Source organism: Elgaria multicarinata, chromosome 6, assembly GCF_023053635.1.
Source record: "Elgaria multicarinata webbii isolate HBS135686 ecotype San Diego chromosome 6, rElgMul1.1.pri, whole genome shotgun sequence".
NCBI lineage: Eukaryota > Metazoa > Chordata > Lepidosauria > Squamata > Anguidae > Elgaria > Elgaria multicarinata.
In genome coordinates, this window is record NC_086176.1 from 121,782,951 (window position 1) to 121,806,144 (window position 23,194).

Sequence of the window (23,194 nt, forward strand, 5' to 3'; positions counted from 1 at the left end):
GCTCCATCTTGTCTGCGTCCTTCTTGAATTGTGGAGCCCAGAACTGGACGCAATACTCTAGATGAGGCCTAACCAGGGACGAATAGAGAGGAACCCGGTAAAACCGTGAGGCTTCAGGCGGGGCCGCGCCCGGATCTATGCTTTTGCGCCGCGTAGGCAGCGCCGCCGCCGACGAATACCGGATCGGCGATGTTCGTGGCTCGGGCGGCGGTTCGGCGGCGGGGTGGATGGGTGGGTGAGCCGCGGGCGGCGGCCCCTTAGCCATCGCGGGCGGGAGACAGGCCGAGGCAGGGCCGCGGTGGCCTTCGTGGCTGAGGCGCTTCCGGGGGTCGGAGTGGGAGGAGGCGGCGTCCCTGCCTGCCCCTGCCTGCGTCCTCCCCTGGCTGATCTCCGCCTGCAGGCCCAGGCCCGGCCGAGGCGGCGCAGGAGGAGGAGGAGGAGGAGGAGGCGCCGCCGCCGCCGCCGCCCTCCTCTTCAGCCCAGCCCTGCCGGGATGTGATGTCAGGAGCCGCGGGCGGAAGCCGGGCGGGCAGCGAGGCGGGCGGAGCGCCAGCCGGGAAGCGCCAGCCAGCCAGCCACAGAGCCCCCAGCGACGCGGCCGCGGGACGGCTGAGCGGGGAGCCTCGTCGCCCTCCTTCGCGCCGCCGCCGCCGCCATGACGCTGCCGGTGTTCTTCGGCTGCGCCGCCATCGCCTTCGGGCCGGCGCTGGCGCTCTTCCTGCTCACCGTGGTGGCCGAGCCGCTCCGCATCATCATCCTCATCGCAGGGTCGGTCCGCGGGCGGGCGGGCGGGGAGGCGCGGGGGGGAGGGAGGGGGAGGCCTCCTCCCACCTGGCCCTGGGGTCAAAGGCCCCCCCGAACCGTGTCCCGGGACCAGCGGGGCGAGGCCGGGCGGCGGAGGGCGGGCCTCCGGGGCCGCCGCGGGGTTTCCGCGGGGGTGGGGTGGGGGGAGGCGCCGCCGCTCCCGCCCCGGGCTTCTCCCCGGCGGGGCCCTCCTGGGCGCCCCCAGCGCCCCTCGGGCAGGAGCGGGGGCGTGGGTCCAGGCTCGCCCTCGGGCCCTCCCGGCGGCTGGGGCGACGCCTGCCCTTGCCCTTGCCCCGGCCGCGCTCCGCGGGGGCGGGGAGAGTCCGGCCTGGCGCCTGCCGCAGGGGCTGACCCTCCGCTCCCGCCCCCCCCCGGTGCAGGGCCTTCTTCTGGCTGGTCTCGCTGCTGTTCTCGTCGCTGGTCTGGTTCATCGCGGCCAAGGCCAGCGACCCCTCGGACGAGGCGCTGCAGACGGGGCTGCTCATCTTCGGGGTGGTCTTCTCGGTGCTGCTGCAGGAGGCCGTCCGCTTCCTCTACTACAAGCTGCTCAGGTGGGTGCCGGGCTGGGGGCGAGGGGAGGGGAGGGGGCGCTGGAGCGAGTGGGGGGCGCCTCCCGGGGATGCCCCCTCCCCGGCCTCATGGCCTTGCCTTCGGGGGGGGGGCGGGGGGTGTCTCCAGAGCAGCTTATGCGAGGAGTTTTGGGGGGTCGGGGTCGGTGGATTGACCAGAAGTACGTACGAGCCGCAGGGGGCTGGAGGCTGCTGGGAGGAGGCGCCATCCCAGCCCTGCAGAGTCTTAGAAAGGGAACTCCAAGACGAGGCCTCAGGAAGGGCTTTTGCACAAAGTTTGCACTACATTGTGGAAAGTGGTGGGGTGGGTGTGTTTTAAAGGAGCTCTTCCTTGACTGGGCAATTTCTGTATTATTTACGACTGCATTTGCATCCCACCTTTTTTCCTCTCGCAAGGAAATCAAGGGTGGCATAAGTAGTCCTTCTAGGAATTTTGGACATAATACACACTTGCACATGCAGAAATGTTTTTGTCTATGTTAGCTGTATACATAGTTGAGAATTTCATAACATTTGAGCGCTTTTTCATAAAAGCACCAAATTTACACCCAACGTGGACTTACAACGCTCATTTTCAGACAGGGAGGCATGTGATTTTGCACACGCATGTGCATGACATACATCTCTGGGCACCTTCCAAACGTATTGCACCCAGGTATGGTGTGCTCTCCCTATCCAGCAAGCGCTCCAAAGGAGCAGCCAGAGGAAAGGGAGTGAAACAGCACGTCGTAGGGGCTGCACTGCAACCCTGAGAGCGGAAGTACTTCCTTAGCCAGGCAGTGAAGGGCGGAATGTCTTATATTCATGTTTGCAAAAAAACAACCACAACCACATGTGCGCTTCCCATGTGCTTCCCATGTCCTGTGCACTTACAGCAGGGGTGGGCAGCTTGTGGCCCTCCAGATGTTTTAGCCTACAACTCCCGTGATCCCTCACCATTGGCTCTGCCATTTAGGGCTGATGGGAATTGTAGGCCAAAACATCTGGGGGAACCACCCAGAGAGCTTCGGCTGTCGGGCGGTATAAAAATGCAACAAATAAACAAACACACATAGTCCACCCTGACTTACAGGCTGTGATGCTGCATCATCATGCGATTGGCAGGGAAAGCCGATAGCCTCGTCCACATGGAACGTGCTGCCAAAGCTTACGGATGTGCTGCTAAGCTTGGTACGTGCCTCATGGAACATCCCAGAAGAAATGTGCATGACGTCGAGCAGCAGCGGCTCCCAATACAGCGAGCCAGGACCGAACCTAAGCCTCGGTTCAGCCCAATCCCAGGAGCCTCACCCAAGACGAGAGTGCCGTTGAAATCACTGGGGCCATTCATGTCGCGATCCTAAATGAATCCCTCCATTTCTGAAACAGCAAACATTGCTCTTTTTTTTTCTTGGAGGAGGGGCAGAGAGAGATGTTCCTGTTGTTATTTCTGAGTTTGTGGGGAAATCCCTGGAGCTGAGAAGCTGCCACACGCTCCAGCACCTTGCCCAAGAATGGAATATTAGATACTGGCATGCAAGTGGCAGTCCTCACTTCTCCATGGATCCTGTCCACATCCTCAGGCTGTAGAAATTGAAAAGGATCCATCGTAAATGGACAAGTTGGGGCCAAAGTTACACTCACCGGCTCTGTATCAGCTGTGGCATCCAAGTCACCAAGTTGATTTTATCCGCAGTGCCATGAAGATTGGTCACGGCGGGCTGTTGAATGCTCCGCGTCCTCTTCTTGCAGGCCAGAGTGTAACAGGGCCTCTGGTCATCCAAAAAACTTCCACTGGGTGACTCTGCAGAAGCGATGGTGGCATCGAAGGCGGATTTCTTTGCCACTCGCATTGCTACGGTGTGGGCTTTCAAGCTCTAGTTTGTATTCAGCTGGACTCATTCTGAGTCTTCCACCAATATTGCTCTAGTTGATGTCCTGCCCGTTTCACTACCTACCGCACCCTGGAAAGCCAGAGGGCTTTTGGGGCTCCACTCTGTGGGAGAGGAGGCTCAGGAGTGATTGCGTCAACCGCCTAGGCCTTATCTCCATTCCAAAGAGCAACCAGGACTTTGACAGGATTTTATGTGGCTGTGTGGTTCCTCCTCCACATGTTTTGCAGTCATGAGTTTGTCACCTGATTCTTTATGCAATGGGAGTTATTACTGGAACAGGAGAATGTGGGTCCAATTTAGTGCTCTCATGTGCAGTGTGCATTCCTTGTGCCCTTTGCACGCTTGATCTTAAAATCCCCCTTTCTGTGGCTTGGGTTGTCAGCTGTTGGAGATCCAGAAGGCTGTTCCATCTCTGTCAACCCACTTTGCGCCCTTCCAGTCAGATGGGCCACCAGCCACCACTGCTGTTGATAGGTTCGTCATGCTCTTCTATGACTGAACAGGCACTTGGACTGGAGCAGACAAGTCCAGGGAGAAGGTGTTTGCAAAGAGGAAAGAATTCCACCCACTCGAGCTGCTCTGCTGGGGTAGTCATGCCTGGCCAGCCACTGTTTCCACGACCTGTCCGTCCTTCCCCAACAAGCTGGGGCTGGATTCATGTCAATGATGGGCAGTTCAAGAGCCTCTCCGGATGACTTCCCCTGAAGCTTCCCAGACTTACTGTGAGCTGTTCTTTTCTGGCTGCATGAAAAGATGTCCAAAGAACTGCAGGTGGAAAAGGGGTCATTGTCCATGCATCACACCGTGTTCCTGTGAAGGAAATGCTCCAGCAATTAACAACATGTGTCCAAATGTGGCTTGATTTCTGTGAAACCTGAGCAGTCTTATACGTGGCTAACAGTGGGCCTGTTCAGACAACATGCTAAGCCGTGGTTAGGCCACTAAGCCTTTTGCAGGAAATGGTTAGTGGGCGTGTTTAAACCGCGGTTATGTAGCCACCATGATTAGGAATAGTTCACATGACACGCTAAGCCGTAATGTTTCGCTCAAAATGCTTCACCACCATGGCTTAGCGTGTCGACTGAACAGGGTGAGTGACATATTATGTCAAGAGTGTGTACGTGTGCATGCAGTATATTAGGAACTGGCATCTTATTTCATACTATAGGTGAAATAATGTTTCTGTCAGCTGCACATGCAGACACATCCATACCTCTGATAATCATTGCTATGTCCACAAATGCTGTAAATTGGGTGCTTTTCTGAGAAAGTGTGCAATCGGCTATGTCACAGAACATTGTTTTTAGTTATTAATTAATATTTAATGCTGTTAACTAAAGTTTAAGTACATAATATTTTTTTTCCTTTGGTACACTTGTAAATTATGTGCATGTAGAAGAAATTGACGTAAATTTTGTATCTTGGAATTGCACTTTTTCATTAGAAAAACAATGCTAAAATGGCTAAGTTTTGCTCTTGGGTGGCCAACATCTCCCACTTGCCAGGAATGAGTTATGACTTAGTAGTTGGGGTGGCCTGTGATGCCCAAGGGTGTCCCTGAGGCTCCTCTTTCAAAACACCCTCACGTGGCCTCCTGCCACAGGTCAGAGGGAGACCAGGTGGGGAAAGCCCCGGCCTTCCCTGCACCGCACCATGATCCTAAAACAATCTTAATCAGCACAGGTGTTCATTAAATTAAAAAAAAGTATCAGATTTTAATTTTTGTCCAATTTTCTACTTGATTTCTATGAATCATAGAATCATAGAATAGCAGAGTTGGAAGGGGCCTACAAGGCCATGGAGTCCAACCCCCTGCTCACTGCAGGAATCCACCCTAAAGCATCCCTGACAGATGCTTGTCCAGCTGCCTCTTGAAGGCCTCCAGTGTGGGAGAGCCCACAACCTCCCTAGGTAACTGATTCCATTGTCGTACTGCTCTAACAGCCAGGAAGTTTTTCATTATTATTATTATTTATTTATATAGCACCATCAATGTACATGGCGCTGTACAGAGTAAAACAGTAAATAGTTTTTCCTGATGTGCAGCTGGAATCGGGCTTCCTTTAACTTGAGCCCGTTATTCCGTGTCCTGAACCTGTGCAGTATTATATGCAGCTAACATAGACATTTTATATCAAATATTTGTGCGTCTGCATTATGTAGAATGTTTCTAAAAAATACAATTCCAGTGTTTTTAATACCGTAGCTAATATGATCTGTGTCCATTTCATCTTTCTCACACATGAGTTGTTGCTCTGCACAAAGATTTAGTCGGCTGCACACATGTGCACATGTTCAATGCCGCGTGCCCGAATATCTCCATGTGATGGCTCTTTTCTTGAAAAATGTGCCGTCCTTGTGGAAGTCCAGCGATGTTGCTGCATTCATATCCGTGAAGTTTGGCAACGCGGCTGTGACTGCGGCTGCCGCGATTCCGCCCATGTCGCTTCCTGCAACGCCTCTGCTTTTGCTCTTTTCCCTCCCACCCAGGAAGGCCATTGAGGGACTGTTGGCCCTTAGTGACGACGGCTGCTCCCCCATCTCCATCCAGCAGATGGCGTATGGTGCGTTCCTGGAGGGGCTTGTGGTGGTGGTGGTCTTCTGGGGGGGTCCTTGGGTGGGGAGACGCAGGCGGAGAGCGTCTGGGTCTCTTTCAGGCTCACGCAGTCTCTGCCTGCAGGGCTCGTTTGGGATTTAGAGCCGTTTTTCTGGCTTCTGGGCTAGGGGAGAGGAAAGCCGGTTGCAGGGCGGGGGCTCTTTTGCAAAGGTGTATCTGGGGGGCTCTGACTTTAGGTAATGGGTGGGGGCTGGGCTGGCCCTTCGTACCCTTGCAGTGCAGACAGCTGTTTCAACCCCTGCGGGGTCCCCAACAGCCCGTGGTTGGGGGCTAAGCAGGAGTGTCCAGGGTAGAGGAGAGTGCCATGAGCAGTCAGGGCTGGGCTGGGCAGGGCCACGTGGCCGGAGGCGGAAGGATGCGACCGTGGGCGTGGGCTGAGTGCTGTGCTTTCTGCCCTGTAGTGGCTGGCCTGGGCTTTGGGCTCATGAGCGGGGCCTTCTCCATGATCAACTTGCTGGCGGACTCCCTTGGCCCGGGCACAGTCGGCATCCACGGGGACTCTGAGCTGTACTTCCTGACTTCCGGTAAGGCTGCTCCTGGCCCCCCAGCTTCCCCCCCATCCCCCCCCCTCCATCCCTGCTCCCTCTAACCAGCAGTGTCTCCTGCAGCCTTCATGACGCTGGTAATGATCCTGCTGCACACTTTCTGGGGCATCATCTTCTTCCACGGCTGCGAGACCCGGCGGTGGTGGGAGGTTGGCGTGGTTGTGCTCACCCACCTCATCGTCTCCTGCCTGGTAAGTAGCAGCAGATCGTGGGCTGGGGAAAGGCCTGGGGGCGGGGTCACGCTTCTGGCTCATCTCTGGTTCCCTGGGCATTTGGTGGATTTGATCCCCCCCCCCCCTCTCCAAACAGCACACTTGAAATAAGGTGAGTCAAGGTCATGCTGAGTGGGGTGCGGTTGGGTGGGGGGAGCTCTGAGAGATGGCGAATCCGGGAGGGTTTTTTCCATCCCCCATGCAGGGAGGAGCCTTTGGTTTGTTAGATTGTCCAGCAGGTCAGAATAAAAGGGGGGAGCAGTATATTTTGCCTTGTAGAGCACAGTTCATAGTTTAAGCAAACTTGTTCAGGCGCTGGGAGTGACCCCTGAAGAGTCTGAAGCTGCCTCAGACCCAGAACCTCCCTAGACCAGCATCCTGTTTTCCTTGGGGGCCAACCAGAGCTCCCCCACCCCCGGAAGCCCCAAGCAGGACATGAGGGTAACAGCCCACCCCTCCCACGGCTGTTCCCAGCAACTGGTGTATCAAGCCCTCCTGCATCTGAGAGAAGGGCAACCAGGATGATCAGGGGTCTGGAAACAAAGCCCTATGAGGGGAGGCTGAAAGAACTGGGCATGTTTAGGCTGGAGAAGAGAAGGCTGAGGGGAGACATGAGAGCACTCTTCAAGGACTTGCAAGGTTCATAGAATCAGAATAGCAGAGTTGGAAGGGGCCTCTAAGGCCATTGAGTCCAGCCCCCTGCTCAATGCAGGAATCCACCTTAGAGCATCTCTAACAGATGGCTGTCCAGCTGCCTGTTGAAGGCCTCGAATGTGGGAGAGCCCACCACCTCCCTAGATCATGGGTTCCATTGTCGTACTGCTCTAACAGTTAGGGAGTTCTTCTTGGTGTCCAGCTGGAATCTGGCTTCCTGTAACTTGAGCCCATGATTCTGTCTCTTGCACTCTGGGAGGATCAAGAAGAGATCCTGGCCCTCCTCTGGGTGACAACCTTTTAAGTATTTGAAGAGTGCTATCATGTCTCCCCGCAATCTTCTCTTCTCCAGGCTAAACATGCCCAGTTCTTTCAGTCACGCAGAGGAACTGTATTGTGAATCATGCAGACGAGAACAGATGGAAGATGCCAAATTCCAAACAAAACAATGGCCCAGTTCACACATAACAATAAGTTACTCTGGGTGGATTACTCTGGGTGGATTACTCTGGGTGCATTGCAGTGGTGGCCGCCATTTTGAATATTCGTGGCTTCTCATTATGCATGAACCCACTGAGACCCTATTGTTGGAGTGGTGGACAAGCCACCCACTGCCCTGAAACAGCCCATGGGTTCTGGGTGATTTGTCAACCTTCTCAGCAACCCACCTATGCCAAGTTCACATGAAAAGAGAAGCTGCAGTGGCTGGAGCCTGGATGGGCAATTTGGCACCTGTGCCACGGTTGAGAAGCCCACGGTGGGCTGTGGTGATTGTGCAAACCCGGTCAATCCCTCCTCTTCAAGCCTTAGATTTAGAATAAAATGGTCCAACGAGCCAAGAAAATAAATAAATGGAGCAGCTCAGAAACATAGCAGAGTGACTTCAGAAGGTCAAGCTGAAGACAAGTTAAATGCCTGCCGAACGTACTTGCTGGCAGCTGACCACCTGTGCAAGGGCCAGGCAAAGACCTTGAGGCAGGGAGTTCCACAGCCAGGCTGCGGAAGGTCCGGGAGAGGATTTCAAGGCATATATGTGGATCTACTCCAGCCGTGTCTGAGGTCTATGGCTGCCTTCAATGGAAATTAAAAACTCCGATATCGTTTGGTAAATCGGAAACTGCCATGCAATGTAGGGCTTTTTTCTCTTAACCGGTGCGCCTAGCCATGGCTGGTGCCTCAGTGGACTGCTCAGAAGTGGATTGGAAGCCTATGCGTTTCTTCAAGCTCCAGTATAATGTGGTCTCAGCATCTGGCTCAGAACACAGGCGCTTGGTTACTCACAGGTGTTCCCTGCCCTCCTTCAAAGACAGCCCTGCCTAGGATGCATGACTGCAGTGCTCCTGGCCTCCACCTCCAATGTAGGGATGATGTCAACACCATGGGACTCGGGACCCACCCACCCCGAAATTCTAATCATGCTGGGGTGGGTGGGTGTGAAAGCCCATAGAGGGCTGGGCAGGAGCTCCAGCCAGGCCAGCAAGCAAGGTGCTGAGGCTCCCGAAGAGGCCTGTGGCTCATCAGGCCCCCCCCCCCACTGCCGGAGTGGGCCATTTCCTTAGTCCCACCACCCCTGGGGAGGGTAGAAGCAGTGGTGAGCTTCAGCCTCACCAAGAAGGTTGGATTGAAGGCAGCAATCCAAGTGGTGGGGATGCGGGGGGGAGAGGTCCCTGCCCCCCCCCCCCCGTCAACAGCAGAGCCCCAGAACAGGAGGGCTGAGCGTGTGTCCCCCCCCCCTCCCCCCCGCCTGCCTGTCTCCTCACTGCTGGCTGCCGCCGCCTTCTCCTGCTCTTCCTGCAGACCTTCTGGAACCCGATCTACCTGGGCAGCCTCCTCCCTGCCTACCTGATCATGGCAGTTGCAGCCGTCTGGGCCTACCTCCTGTCTGGAGGCTCCAAGCAGAACCTGCACCACTTCCTCTTGTGTAAGTATGGCCCCGGAGTGGCAGGCCGGCCGGGCTCAAGGCTTTGGCGCTCACTGCTCCCCCCCCCACTCAGCCCCCTAAAGGGGAGGAAGGCTGGCTGGCCATGACTGGGGCAGCCCCCACCCTGAGCCATCTCCCCACAGCCCCTCCGCCTGATGGTCCTCTCGCCCATCCCACAGGCCTGCGAAGTGGAGGGACGCCGCAGCCAGGATCCTGAGCCCTCCGCAAGCCCCTGGCCCCGGCCCGTGCTTTGGGGCAGGATGCAGCTGCTGTGCCTTTAGGAGCATTTCTCAGCCCACCGAAGAGGCCAGGAGTGTGGCAGCTGGGGGGTGGGGTTGGAGCAACAGGACTTGCAACCCCAGAGCACTTTGGGGGGCATTGTATTAGCGGCTCCTGAGTGCCTGTCCCCAAACCACGGATTGTGCTACAGAATTCCTGAATCTTGGATGGCAGCTGCCCCCCTGCCCACTCCTGGGGGTCAAGGATTGGAATGAGGAGGGGGCTACTGGCAGGGTGAGGCAGCTGGGCGTCTGTCTGTCCCTGCTGTGTGCGCCTGGAGAGCCAGCTGGGAAGACAGAAGGGCCGGCCTGGGGGTGGGAGGGAAGGCTTCCTTCCCACCCGGCCCTTTTCCTTCATGGCTTTCGAGGCACAACTATACAACACATCTGTATCAATAAAGGACGATTGGCCAAGGGCCCCAGAGTGTGAGTCCATGGGCGCCAGGTGGGTGGGTGGGTGGGAGCCAGGACAGAGGGCTCCGCCAGATGTGTTTGCAGCATCGGTGCTCCAGGAACAGGAGCAAGGCCCCGCCCTCGATGCTCTTTTGTGGGGCATTTCTGCGAGGGGTACCAGCAGGACTTGGCAGTTTCCTCAATGTGGACAGCAGCAGGACCGGGAGGAGGAGGAGGAGGAGACACCCTGTGGCTCGTTGCCTGTGGCTTCTCTTCGTTTGGGGCGGGGGGGGGAGGGATGAGCCAGTGTGCCGAAGGGGGCTTTTTGAGGAGGGGAGGGAGGAGGCGCGCCCGTGCTCTGAAGGGCCGTTCTGCGTGCAAGGAACAGAGACCTTTCCGGAGCAGCCACGGCTGCAGGGCGACTCTGGGAGCGGAGAGTTAGGCTTCTACAGAAATCAAGGCAGGCCGCCCTTAAAACCTGGAATGGATCCCAAGACGGCCTGGACTGGGCCAAGGAATGGACGTGAAAGGGAGGTGCCGGCTCTTCTGCTTCTCATACTTTGACATTTGCTGCAATAGATGCATTAGGCCCAGGGTGTTGCTCCCATTGACCACCAGTCTTTCATGCCAGGAGTTTCCCCCAATGTTCAGCCAAAATCTGCCTTCCTGTATCTTAAGCATGTGAGGCCGAACCCTGCACTCTTTGGTGACAGAGAGCTGGTTGCAGCCTTCTTCTGTGTGATAACCTTTAAGCTCCTTGACAAGTCCTATCCTGCCCCCCCCCCCCCCGAGTCTTCTGGTCTCAAGGCTAAACATGCCCAGTTCCTTCCAGCTTTCCTTGTAGGACTTGGTTTCCAGTCTCTTGATCATCTTTGTCCCCCTCCTCTGAACTTGCTCCAAAGTATCTGAATCCTTCAAAGTGTGTCCAGAACCGGACACAGTATTCGAGGTTAGGTCTGAGCAGTCCAGAGTCGACGGGAGCGGTTCCTGTGGCTTTGAAGGAACCGAATTGCCATTTTTTGCAACCACATCACACTGTGGACCCATATTCAGCTTGTGACCCACTGAAGCTCCCAAGATCCTTTTCACACATACTATTGGCAAGCCAGGTATACACACACACACACACACACACACTTACAGCTGTGCATTTATTTACTTTCTTTCCAGTGCTCTAACCTATCAAGATAACTTTGAATGTAGTTTCTGTCTTCTAAGGTATTTGTTAACCCAGCCAATTCTGGGTCATCTGCAAATTTGATAAGCATCCCTCCCCCCCCACCTTCCTCCAGGTCATTAATGAAAGTGTGGAAGAGCCCCGGGCCCTGCAGCACCCCACCCCACCCCTCTCCCTCCCTCCCTCCTTCCTGATGGGGAGCCACTGGCAAGGCTCATTGCCCTCAGGAGCTCCCTGTCACGTGCACAGAGCAAGTGGCAGTGGGGCACAAGAAAGGAGAAAGGGGGCAATTCTCTGGGCTGGAAACCCTCCTCCTTGCTCTGCACTCTCTGGGCCCACTTGCCCAGCGACTTCTGGCTCCCTCTGCTCTGTGCATGAGGGCTCTACGATTGTGCCATCATCAATAGTTAACATGTTTAATCATAAATGATGCCAGATTAACCAAATGTCACATACAAAGTTTTGAAGTTTGAAATTAAATACATCTTTCATGGAGTTGCTTGAAATAACTGGTTTCTTACTAACGTAACACCCCTCATCTCGCCACCCCCCCACCCCGGTGCCTTTCTGATTCAACTGTTGAGGGTTTTATGGTGCCATTCCTGGGAGTTTACGGTGCCCTAAACATGGCCGTCCACTCGAACCCTCCCATGTTTTCCTCCACTGCTATCTCCACCTTTTATCCACGTAGGAAGGAGAAGACGGGAGAGCGGCACAAGGGTTTTTGAGTGGCTGCATCACACAGTGGATCAGCCATGGTGGTGGTGGGGCTTTCTTAAGGGAGGGGTTCGGGAGACTAGGGTTGGTCTCTTTCCCAGAACCCATAAAGCCCAATCAAACGGTGCTGGCCCAGGCGGCCGCTTGGTCTGCCCCAGAAGAGCTGCTCTGGCGTCCCAAGGCTGCAGTGGGCCCTGGAGGAGGGACAGGCAGGGTGGGAATTGGTGCTTTGGCCAGGACAGCGTCTTCCCTCCAGCCCATGCTGCCCCTGAGCCTCCAGGGCCACCGCTGGCCGCAGGCTGATGTTCCTGAGTGGCGTGCCCGTCGAGGAGGCCAACGGTGCCCCAGTCCTGCACCTCCCTCCGGGCTAAGTCCTTCCTGTGCTTTGAGCAATTCGGTCTTGCTGCTGCACTCCAGTGTCCCAATCCCTGAGTGTCTCCAGCCTGATGCCTGGGCTGCCTTGTCAGGCTTGCAACTCCAACTGATGGCCTCTGCTAGCAGCTCCTGTCTCTCCCCTCGTGGGCCCAGAGGGCAAAGCCCGCTTCCCTGCTCTGCCATGATCCCTGGCTCGGGCCTCCTGCCTGGCCCACGGTGCCTCCCCCCACACCCACCAGCTGCTCGCCTGTGGCTTTCACATGGCTGTGCTGAAGTGACACCTTTCAGGCTTAACCCTCACCTGCGTGGCCCTCGCTTTTCAAGTTTCCTCCCCCCCCCCCACTTCATACGACTGCCTGCCCCTGTTCTCTTCTCCGCCATCCTAGGGTGGGTCTTCCTCCATGCCATAAATGTCAATAGATGTAGCTGCCCACAGCCTCTGCTGCTGCTCAGGTGTGCAGTGCCTTGCTCCTTGTCTTGCTCAGCTCCTTCACTTTGACATTTCCGTGGGATGATGAGCCTTCTGCTCGAGGAGGGACCGTACCACCCTTCTAATGAGGAGGGGCAGGATGAAGCTAGTGGAGCGAGGGCAGGGGCTGCAGGTAAGTCTGTACGCCGGGGCAAACACAGGCCTGTTGCTCAGGGCAGCCATAAAGCCAGGCCCTGACAGCACGGCTCTTCTGGCCACAGGGACCCAAAAAGAGAGCAACTGGGAGGGGCATCCTGAGTGTGACCCCTTGATGGCCTCCCTGTTGCCTTGGAACTGCCGCTGGCCCCCGGAAGCCCCTCCGCAAGGCCCCCCATTTTGTGGCAGACATCACAGAAAGAACAAACACAAAAGCGGCGGCAGCGGCAGCAGCAGCAGCCAAGGCTAGGGCTGGAGACTGACGCTCCTCTCCTGCTCCGTGGCTGAAGCCTCTGTTAGTGCCGCATCCCAGCACAAGGTGCAGCATCTGCCTAAGGCCAGGCAAAACAGCCCTGCTTCTGGCCTTCCACAGCCACGCAGTAGCCCACCTTGCCACGCCCAAGGGAGGCCGCCGACGGTGGCACGCCCCTTGCCAGCCCAGGCAACGTCTCCATGGGCTGGCTGACAGAAGGCTGGCTGGGCCTTGGGCATTACCTTCCGCACGCGACAGCACTCGGGGCATCTCGCCCTGGGTGCTTGTGACAGCTCACCCTCCTTGCAGCCGCCGCCGCCGCCGCCTGCTATGCCTCAGAGCCACCAGGATCCGTGGCTGGCCCTTCCTGCTGCACTGCGGGGGGGGGGGGGGCTGCCCTAGTTCCTCTCTGAAGCAACACCACCGAGGCCTCCCGCTCCTCCAGGGTTGCGACTTGAATCTTCCACCCTTCAGTTTCTCTAGATTTATTTGATGGAAACCCTACCCTTCCTCCAAAGGGCCTGAGTTTTAATACTAGGAGAGGTTTCCTCCCTCTCGTAGCATTATGCCACTCCACACCAGGCATAATTTTACACACCTCTCCGCTCCCCCCGCTCCCACATCCCACTTACTTGCCCTTTTTCTAAGCTAAAGAGACCCAAACAATGTGAGCTCTCCTCATAGGGGGAGTTTCTCCACCCCCTGGACCTGTTCTTTCCCCCTTTCTGCACTCTTTTCCTGCAACGGCTCCAAGGCTAAGGAAATGCAGTCACCCTTTGACGCTGTTTGTTAGGAAGAGCCGGCAGAGGCGGTGAGGCAGCCCTGGGAACCCAGCGGCCACTTTGCATTGCACCTGCAAGGAGCCATTTGCGGAAACCGCCAGGCCCTTGGCCAATTAGGCTTCCGAGGGAGGGAAGGGAGGAAGAGGAAGGGCGCAGCTCCGGTCGAATTCGCTGGCGCTCCCGCCCTGCCCTTTTGAGTGCAGAAGTGCTGGCCCCGGTAGCCGGACAAGGAGCAGCCCGGAGCGCATGCTGCCGCGAAGCGACGGAGGGAGCCAGAACGCTTCTGGTCTTGGCTGAGACCCTTCAGCACCAAGGGCAACAGCTGAGGGAGGCTTTGCTGTGGGCATGCGCAGAGGGCGGTCTGTGGCTGGTGTGTGTGGCTGGTCTCACAGCAGCAGTCCTCCTACACAAAGGTGACCTGACACACACACACACACACCCTTGAATGGGCCAGTTCCGGCTTGGGGCCTGCCGGCCACAGCAGAACCAGGCAGGCAGCAACTCCTGCCGCCTCCCGGCCTTCCTTTGTCCTGTTGCATGAGTGGTCTGGCTGGCCCACCCTGGGCTGAGCAGCTGGGAAAGAGCTGGTGAAGGGGGGCAGTGGGGCCCAGCGGCATGGAGGGTAGGGGGTGGGGGTGCTCCGATGGCGGGGCAGGGAGCTGCTGGTGGCAGAGTCCCCCCGCAGCCACCACCCTGCATCCTGCGTGGCCTTCTAGACGGTGTTCTCATCGGTCGTGGCTGCTGTGTAGATGGCGCTGGACTTGTTTGCTTGATCACCCAGCCTGCGGAGAGCGGGAGGGGGTGGTCAAAACACAGCAGTTCTCCCCCACCCCACCCAGTCAACTAGCTTGACCAGCCCTGGGCTCCTGGACATCACCCGTCTGGCTTTCTGAAGGGGGGAGGGGAGGGGGGAGAGGAAGTCCGACGGCCTAGGCCAGAGATCTCGTCACTCTGCATGGCTCACCAGAGGCCCCCAAGGCGAAGAGGCCTCCTGGCCAGGCACCCAGGCTACCCCAGCTACCCTGGAGGCGGCCCTGCTCCTGGGCCCCACATTGGCCAGCCTGGGGGAGGGGGGGTGGCCAGCTCTCTCACCTGCGCTTCTGGCTCCGGTGCTTACGGACGTAGAGGAGAAACGCGAGGGCCGTGACCCCAAAGAGAGCTCCAAAGAGAACAGCCAGCACGTCTCCTGTGGGAAGAGGGACATGGGGAGAGGGCCAGAGGGGACCCCCAGGCCAGGGAGTGCGGAGGGCCCGGGGCCCAGCCCAAGCCGTGGTAGTCCCAACCACCTTCCTGGATTGGGGAGGCAGGAAGTCCTGCAGGGGAAGGGGTGCTGGAGCAGAGGGGCAGAATGAGACCTTGCCTGGGTGTGATGGGCCCCTCCAAGCCTCACTTCTATGCATACACAGGCAAGCGCTCATGTGTCAACTTGGATGAGGGCGAGGGATGGACTCCAGTTTGAAACTGCTGCAAAACAGTTCGAGGGAGGGAGGGAGGGAGGGGGTTCATGCAGCTGGTTAGTGCTGAGCCCAACTGCCAGTTGGTGCTGGGGGGATGAGGCACACGTGCACCAAGGGGTGGGTGAGTGGACTTCCTGGGTGGTGCAACAACGCCGCTGTTTCGCACTAGGTCTGGTCACACCCTCGTGGTGAAGCAGGGGGAGTGTGGGGCTGGGTGCTGAGCGGCGGGACGAGCACGACCGAGGGGGAACTCACCTGTGCGAAGGGAGGAGCCCACCCGCTTGCCAGCACCTGGAAGCAAAGCATGAAGGGTCAGCTGCTGCGGAGATGCCGCCCGGCTCCCCTTGTCCCCGTCCAAGTGCCCTTCTCCTGCCAGAGGTGCCCGGGGACTCCTCCCCAAGCAATACACTCTTACCTGCACACACACACCCAGAGCGCTTCCACCCAAAAACACACATGCAACAAGTAAGGGGCTGCTATGAACAAGGGGTGGGGGGGTGACGGACTGGGCACAAACTAGGCGAGGATCCCGTTCTGCCATGTTGCCCCAACTCTCACTAGCCCTGTCCCATTTCCAGGGCCCCTCCTGACTCGGGGACATTTGCACATGGCTAGGGTGACCATATGAAAAGGAGGACAGGGTTCCTGTGTCTTTAACTGTAATGTAGAAAAGGGAATTTCAGCAGGTGTCAATTGAAGAGGGTGAAATTCTCTCTTCATCAACACAGTTAAAGCTGCAGAAGCCCTGCCCTCTGTTGTATCTGGCCACTCTACTATAGCTAGTGTAGCTTTTAGGGGTGTGCACAGACCCCCCGCTCCGCTTCACTTGCAGATCCGCCATTTTCCGGATCGGGCCGCTCCGCCCCGCCCCCGCTCCGCCCACTTCCGCTCCGCTCCGCTCGGAGCTCCGGATCCGGATCCGGAGCTCCGTTTCCCCCCCCCCATAGGCTTGCATTGAAAGCTAAAAAATTATACAACTTTTTTTCTGTTCAAGTTAGAAACCTCATGTTTGGCACCATGACACCTCATGGGGATATACACACGCATGCCAAGTTTCAAAGCAATCCCATCATCCCCTGATTGTTGGCGAATTTTTGAAAATCGGGCACCCCACACACACCATCCCTGCGAGGTGGGCAGGGGAGGAGGGAGGGAAGGCAGGCAGGCATGCAGCTGGCATTTCTGGGGGCATAAGGAAGTGAGCCAAGGATAAGCCAGTAATGCATATAAAATGGAATAAATCAATCAATAAACAAAGGAGGGGTGGAATTAAAAGCAGCAGTGTTGCTCAATAAACAACAAGAAGAACTTTTTTTAAAAGGCTATATCTGTCTTTTACCAGCAATAGGGGGACGTGCCCGGGGGAGGGGGAAGTAGCTGCCAGTTCAAGACACTGACAGCCACAGCTCCGAGAAGAAGTAAAACGCTCACTTCGACTCAGAACAGGCATTGCTCCACCACTGAAAAGTGACCATTCACTTCAACTCATGAGAGGCATTGCTCCACCGTTTTACTCTCTTTGGAAGGCTCTATGGCCTTCCAGTGCAAGAGAGAGTGGGGGCACGTCCACGATGAGATGCCCTAGGGGAGCTCATCCCCTTGCACCACATCGATTCAGTTGTTCCCCAAGGTTAGGGTGGGGAGCAGTGCTGTGTTTTTCTATCTCTTATTCTTGGCTTAGTATATGATTTCAGGTTGTGTTTGTGCATTTGGTGGGGCTACTGTGTTAAAAAACACGGGGAAAAGCCCGTTCAGATGAAGAAAGAGAAGTTTCCCAGAATCCCAAGTTACCTGTTTTGCCTATGCCCTCCTCCAACTTTGGGATCATCATGACCGGGAGCTGACTCTGCCCCTCAGCCCTTTGAAAAAGGTATTTTTCCCGCCGATTTTTTAAAAACGTCTAGCCCACGACCCGTACGATGCAGAAAGTTGAGAGTGGTCTCAAAATGACCCCCATCCACGACTCTCTGTGCACAAGAATTTTCAGAACGATAGCTTAAACCCCCCCCAGTTATCCCCGATTCTTTCCCTCAATGCAATCCTATGGGCGAAAAGCCGAAACGCAGTTTGAGCCGCGCGGTTGACCCGATTTTTAAAAAAATATTGCACGTGAACCACAGCACGCAGAGAGGTGAGAGTGGTCTCAAAATGACCCCCATCCACGACTCTCTGTGCACAAGAATTTCCAGAATGATAGCTTCAAAAACAACGTAGTTATGCGCGATTATTTGCCGCAATGCAATCCTATGGCGAAATGTTTTCAAGATGGCGACCGGAGCGCTCCGCCTGAACTCGGAGCTCCGAAAAATGGTCGCTTCTCTTCGCCTTGCTTCTAGGGGGTCCGCGGTCCGCTCCTACTCCGCCTCTGGGTAAGGCGGAGCAGGCCAATCCGCTACTGCTTCTACGCTCCTAATCGGAGCGGAGCACATCCCTAGTAGCTTTAACTGTTGTGATAAAGAGGGAATTTCACCCACTTCAATTGACACCTGTTGCAATTCCCTTTTCTACATTACTGTTAAAGATACAGGAGCCCTGTCCTCCTTTTCATATGGTCACCCTACACATGGCCTGTGCGCAGTCTGTTGCCAGAAGCCTCTTCTACTGGCCTCTCGTGAACCCTTTGTCTGCTTCCCTAGAGACTTTTGAAAGCGATGGATCAATCCTGATGTGTCCATCAAGACTGACCTCGCAGCCACCAGCGCAACCGCCACAAACAATGTGCCTGCCAAGGGGGCTTGGAAAGAGCGCTTGCCCTGTCTGCCTCTGCGCAGGGCGCTGCGGAGACCTCGAGGGCGGCCACTTCTCTTAGGTAGGGACATGGGTGTGGGACCACGGCACTAAGACTGGGGCTGGCGGGGGAAAGGAAGGCGGTGTGTCAGTGGGAGCGTGGGGTGTGTGTGTGTGTAGATGCCGACGTCTTTGTCCCCCCCTTTGTGTGTGTCGCTGTAACGGTTTTCCTCCACAGAGGAGAGGGAACGGGGAGCCCAAGGGTTCAAGGCAGCAACAGTGAGGCTGGATGGTCTCGGTGAAGCAGGCTGCTCTGTTCCACGGAGGGACTGCGCTGGGCCCTGGACCTCTCTCGGCTGCTGTGCCTCCCACCTGGGGCTCGAGGAAACAGCCACGGGAGAGCACAGCCAGAGGGTCTGGGCTGCATCCATTTGGAACTAATCAAAGGAACATTGATCACTCCTTTGGCTCCAAGGGGCCTGTTCCCCCCTCGCCCCTCCTCCGCTCAGCAACTCTCATCTTGCATTGGCACATCTACACACTGCAAGGGGGGTGGGTAGGAATGGGGAACACAGCACACGTCTCCATCAAAAGCCCCTTGCAGGATTTAGCTGGGCACGCATCACAGACCTTCACCCAGGCAGATGGATAGAGAGCTCAAGGTGGGGGCGAGGGCAGGGGGGAGCAGAGGCCAACCGATCCAAGGCACAACCAGCCAGGCCTGAACTCCCCCAGTCTCCCACCCTGAAGAGCTCTGGCAGCCCCAAAGGAAGAGCGAGATCAGAAGCGGGCAGGAGAGCCGGCGCTGTACCTTCTTGAGATGCCGGCCCATCAGAGTCTTGTCCTGTGGCACCATCCGGGATAGAGGAATGCCTTCTGCTGCCTGTGAGACCACAAAAAACTCAGAGGCCTGTGGTGGCAGGAGCAGCCACCCACCAGCCCACGTCCCACATGGCCTCCTTGTTCAATTCCACATCTCTTTCAGAAGCATGCCAGCTCAGAACCAGGACACACACACCCCGGCCGCTGCCCCCCGCCCCACGTCGTGCCCAGCAGTGGCAGCCAGAGCAGCCTGCTGCAGATACAATGTGACTTTCAGCGTACCAAAGGGGGAGGGTGTCTGGAACAGCCCCCCACCGCCACTCCTGCCGCGCAGGCGCAGAGATGGACTCACTGCATCCCCAGCCAGGCAGCCTCAAGTGCCAAAGCAAAGCAAAGGTCCCCAAGAGCCCCCCGCGGAGGAAGGACCAGCTGCGGGCAGACTGGGCCAAAGCCAGCTGCTGCTTCTACCTGCCCGTTATCCGTCTACCTCCTCAAAGAGGGCAGCCAACACCCCAGCCCTGGAGGAGCGTCCTTCTCTCCGGCACTCTTGGGAGCCCTTCATGCCCCAGATGCTGGCTGCCTTCCTTCCCTCCTCACGAGGCTTGGGCCTGAGATGGGTCTGCACAGAAATCCTTCTCCAAGCCCAGCGGCTGCTCTCCTCCTCCAACGCATCCCTTGGGACCCCCCCTCAGGCTAGCCCAGCCCCCAAGCCCCACAAACGTTTAGAAGACCAGCAGCGGCCCATCCCACAACTTGGCAATGCTCACAGCCTGACCTTTCACATTCCCAAAGGCGTCTGGCAAGGAAGCCCAGCCCCTGTGGCCAGGCTCGGCTACCCCAGACCAGTCTGAGTCCCTGCCAGCAGAGTCCCCCAGACTAACCGACAGGGTCCCAACTCCCCGCCCCCATGAAACCCTTCCAGAAGAAGCCTGTAAGAGGGGAGCTGCAGTGCATCATCCCGGGGCCTCAGAGTCACCCCAAAAGGCGCCAGGGCAAAGAGAAGCAAGCAGCCCGGTCATTACCTTCTCTAGGGTCTGGTCCATCACTTCTCTCTGTGGGCCCACGTGGAACCGAGATCCTGGGGGGATCTTCTTCATCTGCAGCAGATGGTCACAAGGAGCCCAGTGATACATATACACACACATACACACACACACACACACCCCAGCACAACAACAGCGAGGCTCTGGATCCACTGTGGATGCAGTCAGTCTTAAGGTAAAATGCATAAGGAAGACAGAAAGGGTAGCAACAGAGTAGTAAACAATATTTTAAGCTAAACGTTTTGGCTGCCGCCCTCATCAGTAGCGCTGCTGTTAAAAGAGCATCAGGAGGTGGCAGTTTGGGAGGCAGGAGGCGAAAGTCCCTTAGGAGAAAAAGCAGAGCCAGGATGGGTAGAAGGCTCATGGAACATATATGCTCATAACTTAATATCTCATGCTTACGGCTGCCCCAGCAAGGCGTCTTCAGAGCCCTCCTCACGGCCACCACCTCTCCCAGGGATGCTCCAGGCACGCAAGAACAACCACACGTGACTCCACGTGGCTCTCATTGCACACACACACACACACACACACACACACACACACACACACACACGGGCAGGGCTGTAAGGGACTTGACACAGTTGGGGAGTTTGATAGGATTTGTCAATTGCTGAGCGAAATGGAGGAGGGGGGCTATACTCCCCCTGCAGTGCCCCATCCCATTATACACACACACACACACACACACACACACACACACACACACACACACACCTTGCTCGTCTCTAATCGAAATACAACCGGGAAGAGGCTGGTGATGGGCAGGAGCCTTGTGCTGCAGTTTTATTGTAAGCTGCCTTGAATGTCATTCTTGGTCGAAAGGTGACATATAAATCAAATAATAAATTGTGGTTGCTGCTGTTATTGTTAAAAAGTATTTCTTGGCCACCTTCTTGGCTACACAAAGGACGAGTCATTGCCGAGCCCTGGTGCCTGTAAATCCAACGGACTACCCAATGGCAGCCACTCGCTAGCCAGGGAGCCCCACACATGTTATCTGTACAGCACCATGTACATTGATGGTGCTATATAAATAAATAAATAATAATAATAATAATAATCTCAAAGCAGGCGGTCTCTGGGGTGGGGGAGTGCCCCAGCCTTTGGTCTGCTCCATCCAAGGTTCCAGGGCCACCTCCCTTCCAGCCTTTCTTTGTCCACCTGGCCTTTGGGGGGGGGCGCAATCTAGGCGCCCATTGGCTATTGGCTAGTGTGACCATATGAAAAGGAGGACAGGGCTCCTGTAACTTTAACAGTTGCATAGAAAAGGAAATTTCAGCAGGTGTCATTTGTATGCATGTAGCATCTGGTGAAATTCCCTCTTCATCACAACCGTTAAAGTGCAGGAGCTATACTAGAGTGAGCAGATTTAAAAGAGGGCAGGGCACCTGCAGCTTTAACTCTTGTGATGAAGGGGGAATTTCACCAGATGCTACATGCATACAATTGACACCTGCTGAAATTCCCTTTTCTATGCAACTGTTAAAGATACAGGAGCCCAGTCCTCCTTTTCATATGGTCACCCCACTGTCGGCGTGTCTGCCCCATTCATGCACGTAGCAGCCTGGAAGGAGTCCCAGGTGCGCCTAAAGGGCTGCATAGGCAGCTGAGCTCCCCACCCCCAACCTCCCCCTCCATTCTCACCCAGCCTGCCTCCATCGCAGCTAATTTGGCCCCAGGTGCTGTTCCCAGTTAAGGGACCTCCAGGCAGAGCTGCAGGTAAGTGGACCACAGAAGCCCACGTCCCTGGGGGCCCCCAGAGCGACCTCTCACCGGGGAACCCGCAGGCCCGTGCCCCTGTGGCCCCTGCCCCTCCCTCAAGCACTTTGGCTCACGACCGAGTCCCGGCGGGCGGTGCAGAGTGTCTCCTGCTGCTGGCAGTGAGTGAACTCCTGCGCATCGGGGTTGGAGTTGGCTAGCAAAGAACCAAAGTCTTGGGTAAAGTTAATGGGAAAAGGAACTAGTTAGAAGTAAAAGTTATCGGCTTTCAAACTTAAATTAAAAGGCTTTCCCCTCTCCCTTTCTACAATTTTAAAGATGGGTTAAAAAGAGAAATCATTTGGAAGTGAAGTTGATTTGTGAGAAATGCAGGACACATGGGGGAGGGCCTGTTAGCATTATTTTTCATTTTCAAATACAATAAGTGGATTTCTTTCCCAGAAGTCCACAGAAGCCCATTCACTCTCAGAACATGCTCTACTTGCCCTTCCATTTTCTGAATAGCAATTTACCAATGCTAAGCTAGGTTCCCACCCTCTCCTTGTGCAGCTGGCCTTGGTTCTTCTGGACAGCACAAAGCATGTCCAAATGTTAAGTTGTTGCTGTTGTCAGGGTCCATGTCGTCATGAGGTTATTGTGGAAAACCCCTCTGTAAATGAGGCTGCCATTGCTTAACACTCATCATGTTATTTAATTTTTTGACATAGATCCTACACTATCCTGAAGTAATAAAGAAGAAAGTAATTCTAAACATGTGCAGAGGGCTGTGGAACTTTGCAGCACGGCGTGGGGGAGGCTCCGAGTCCTAGGCTGCCTGAACCAGGAGGTGGCACACAACATTTTTAAAGGAACATTTTTTTTGGGGGGGGGGGTGTTGTTATTGAAGTCTAATGGGCATTATTGAGTTATGGAAAGAAGCAATTTTAACACATGTTTTTTAAATACACATTTCTTTCTAAAAAGAAATATAATGCTGTACCTATTTTAAAATGAGATGATGATGGTGATTTCAGGAAACTTAGCACTACTTTAACAATGTCCCAAAGTCTGAAAGAATTTCTATCACAAAATCTAACCAGCATAAATCTTTGATAGGCATATAAACATGTCAATTAAGGATAGCTTATTTACACCCATACATTCTGGTTCAGGACATTTAGCAGCAGATATCCCCCCGCCCCCGCTTACGAGGGCCGATGCCTCTGCTGCCCCTGTACTCGTCCGCTGTGCTGCAGCCTGATGGCTGCTCTGTGTATTTCTGCAGGTGCACGGGAAATGCCAGCGTCCACTGCAGGACTTGTAGTCCGTAAAAGGCTGTATCTCAGTCTTTCCTAACGTAGTGCCCTCCAGGTGTGTTGAACTTCAACTGGCTGGGGGATGCTGGGAGTTGCAGTCCAACAGATATGAAGAGCACCAGATTGGGAAGGTTCCATTTCTGTGGAGAAGATATGCTACTCTCTCTCCTGCAAACAGAAGCTGGAGAGTTTCAATAAGGTCCTAGCATTCCAAAGAGAGTCCTAAAAAGTGGCTGAGGCAGGGAAAATTCTGGGAGATATATGGAGATACACACACACACACACATATATATTCACTTGTCAATTATATATTTAAAATAGTGAAAATTAAC

At 55.7% G+C, this 23,194-nt stretch overlaps 2 protein-coding genes across 3 annotated transcripts in view; one reads left to right on the top strand and one right to left on the bottom strand.

Annotated features, from left to right (window-relative positions):
• The first annotated feature begins 614 nt into the window (after positions 1-614).
• On the top strand, positions 615-9,892 carry LOC134400103 (gamma-secretase subunit Aph-1b-like). Its single transcript, XM_063128390.1, has 7 exons — positions 615-768; positions 1,185-1,355; positions 5,738-5,811; positions 6,266-6,388; positions 6,473-6,600; positions 9,073-9,196; positions 9,376-9,892. The coding sequence occupies exons 1-7, from the start codon at positions 656-658 to the stop codon at positions 9,411-9,413; spliced, it is 771 nt and encodes a 256-aa protein (XP_062984460.1). The 5' UTR covers positions 615-655; the 3' UTR covers positions 9,414-9,892.
• A 1,554-nt stretch (positions 9,893-11,446) lies between these two features.
• The window catches only part of CA9 (carbonic anhydrase 9), a 51,778-nt gene continuing 40,030 nt past the window's right edge, over positions 11,447-23,194 (bottom strand). Inside the window, exons 9-13 of one of the 2 annotated variants that reach the window (XM_063128392.1) lie at positions 19,825-19,899; positions 18,792-18,863; positions 15,509-15,544; positions 14,889-14,982; positions 11,447-14,578 (exon numbers count right to left, since the gene is read on the bottom strand). In XM_063128392.1, coding sequence (XP_062984462.1) covers positions 14,100-14,578; positions 14,889-14,982; positions 15,509-15,544; positions 18,792-18,863; positions 19,825-19,899 — 756 coding nt within the window. In that variant the 3' untranslated portion in view covers positions 11,447-14,099. The remainder of the gene's footprint in view (positions 14,579-14,888; positions 14,983-15,508; positions 15,545-18,791; positions 18,864-19,824; positions 19,900-23,194) is intronic. The other variant, XM_063128393.1, reaches the window with a different exon arrangement.

Coding starts and splice junctions, on each gene's coding strand:
- LOC134400103 (XM_063128390.1), top strand. CDS start 656: ATGACGCTGCCGGTGTTCTTCGGCTGCGCCGCCATCGCCTTCGGGCCG. Junction 6,601..9,072: donor ACCTCATCGTCTCCTGCCTG/GTAAGTAGCAGC, acceptor CTCTTCCTGCAG/ACCTTCTGGAACCCGATCTA. Junction 9,197..9,375: donor CCTGCACCACTTCCTCTTGT/GTAAGTATGGCC, acceptor CCCATCCCACAG/GCCTGCGAAGTGGAGGGACG.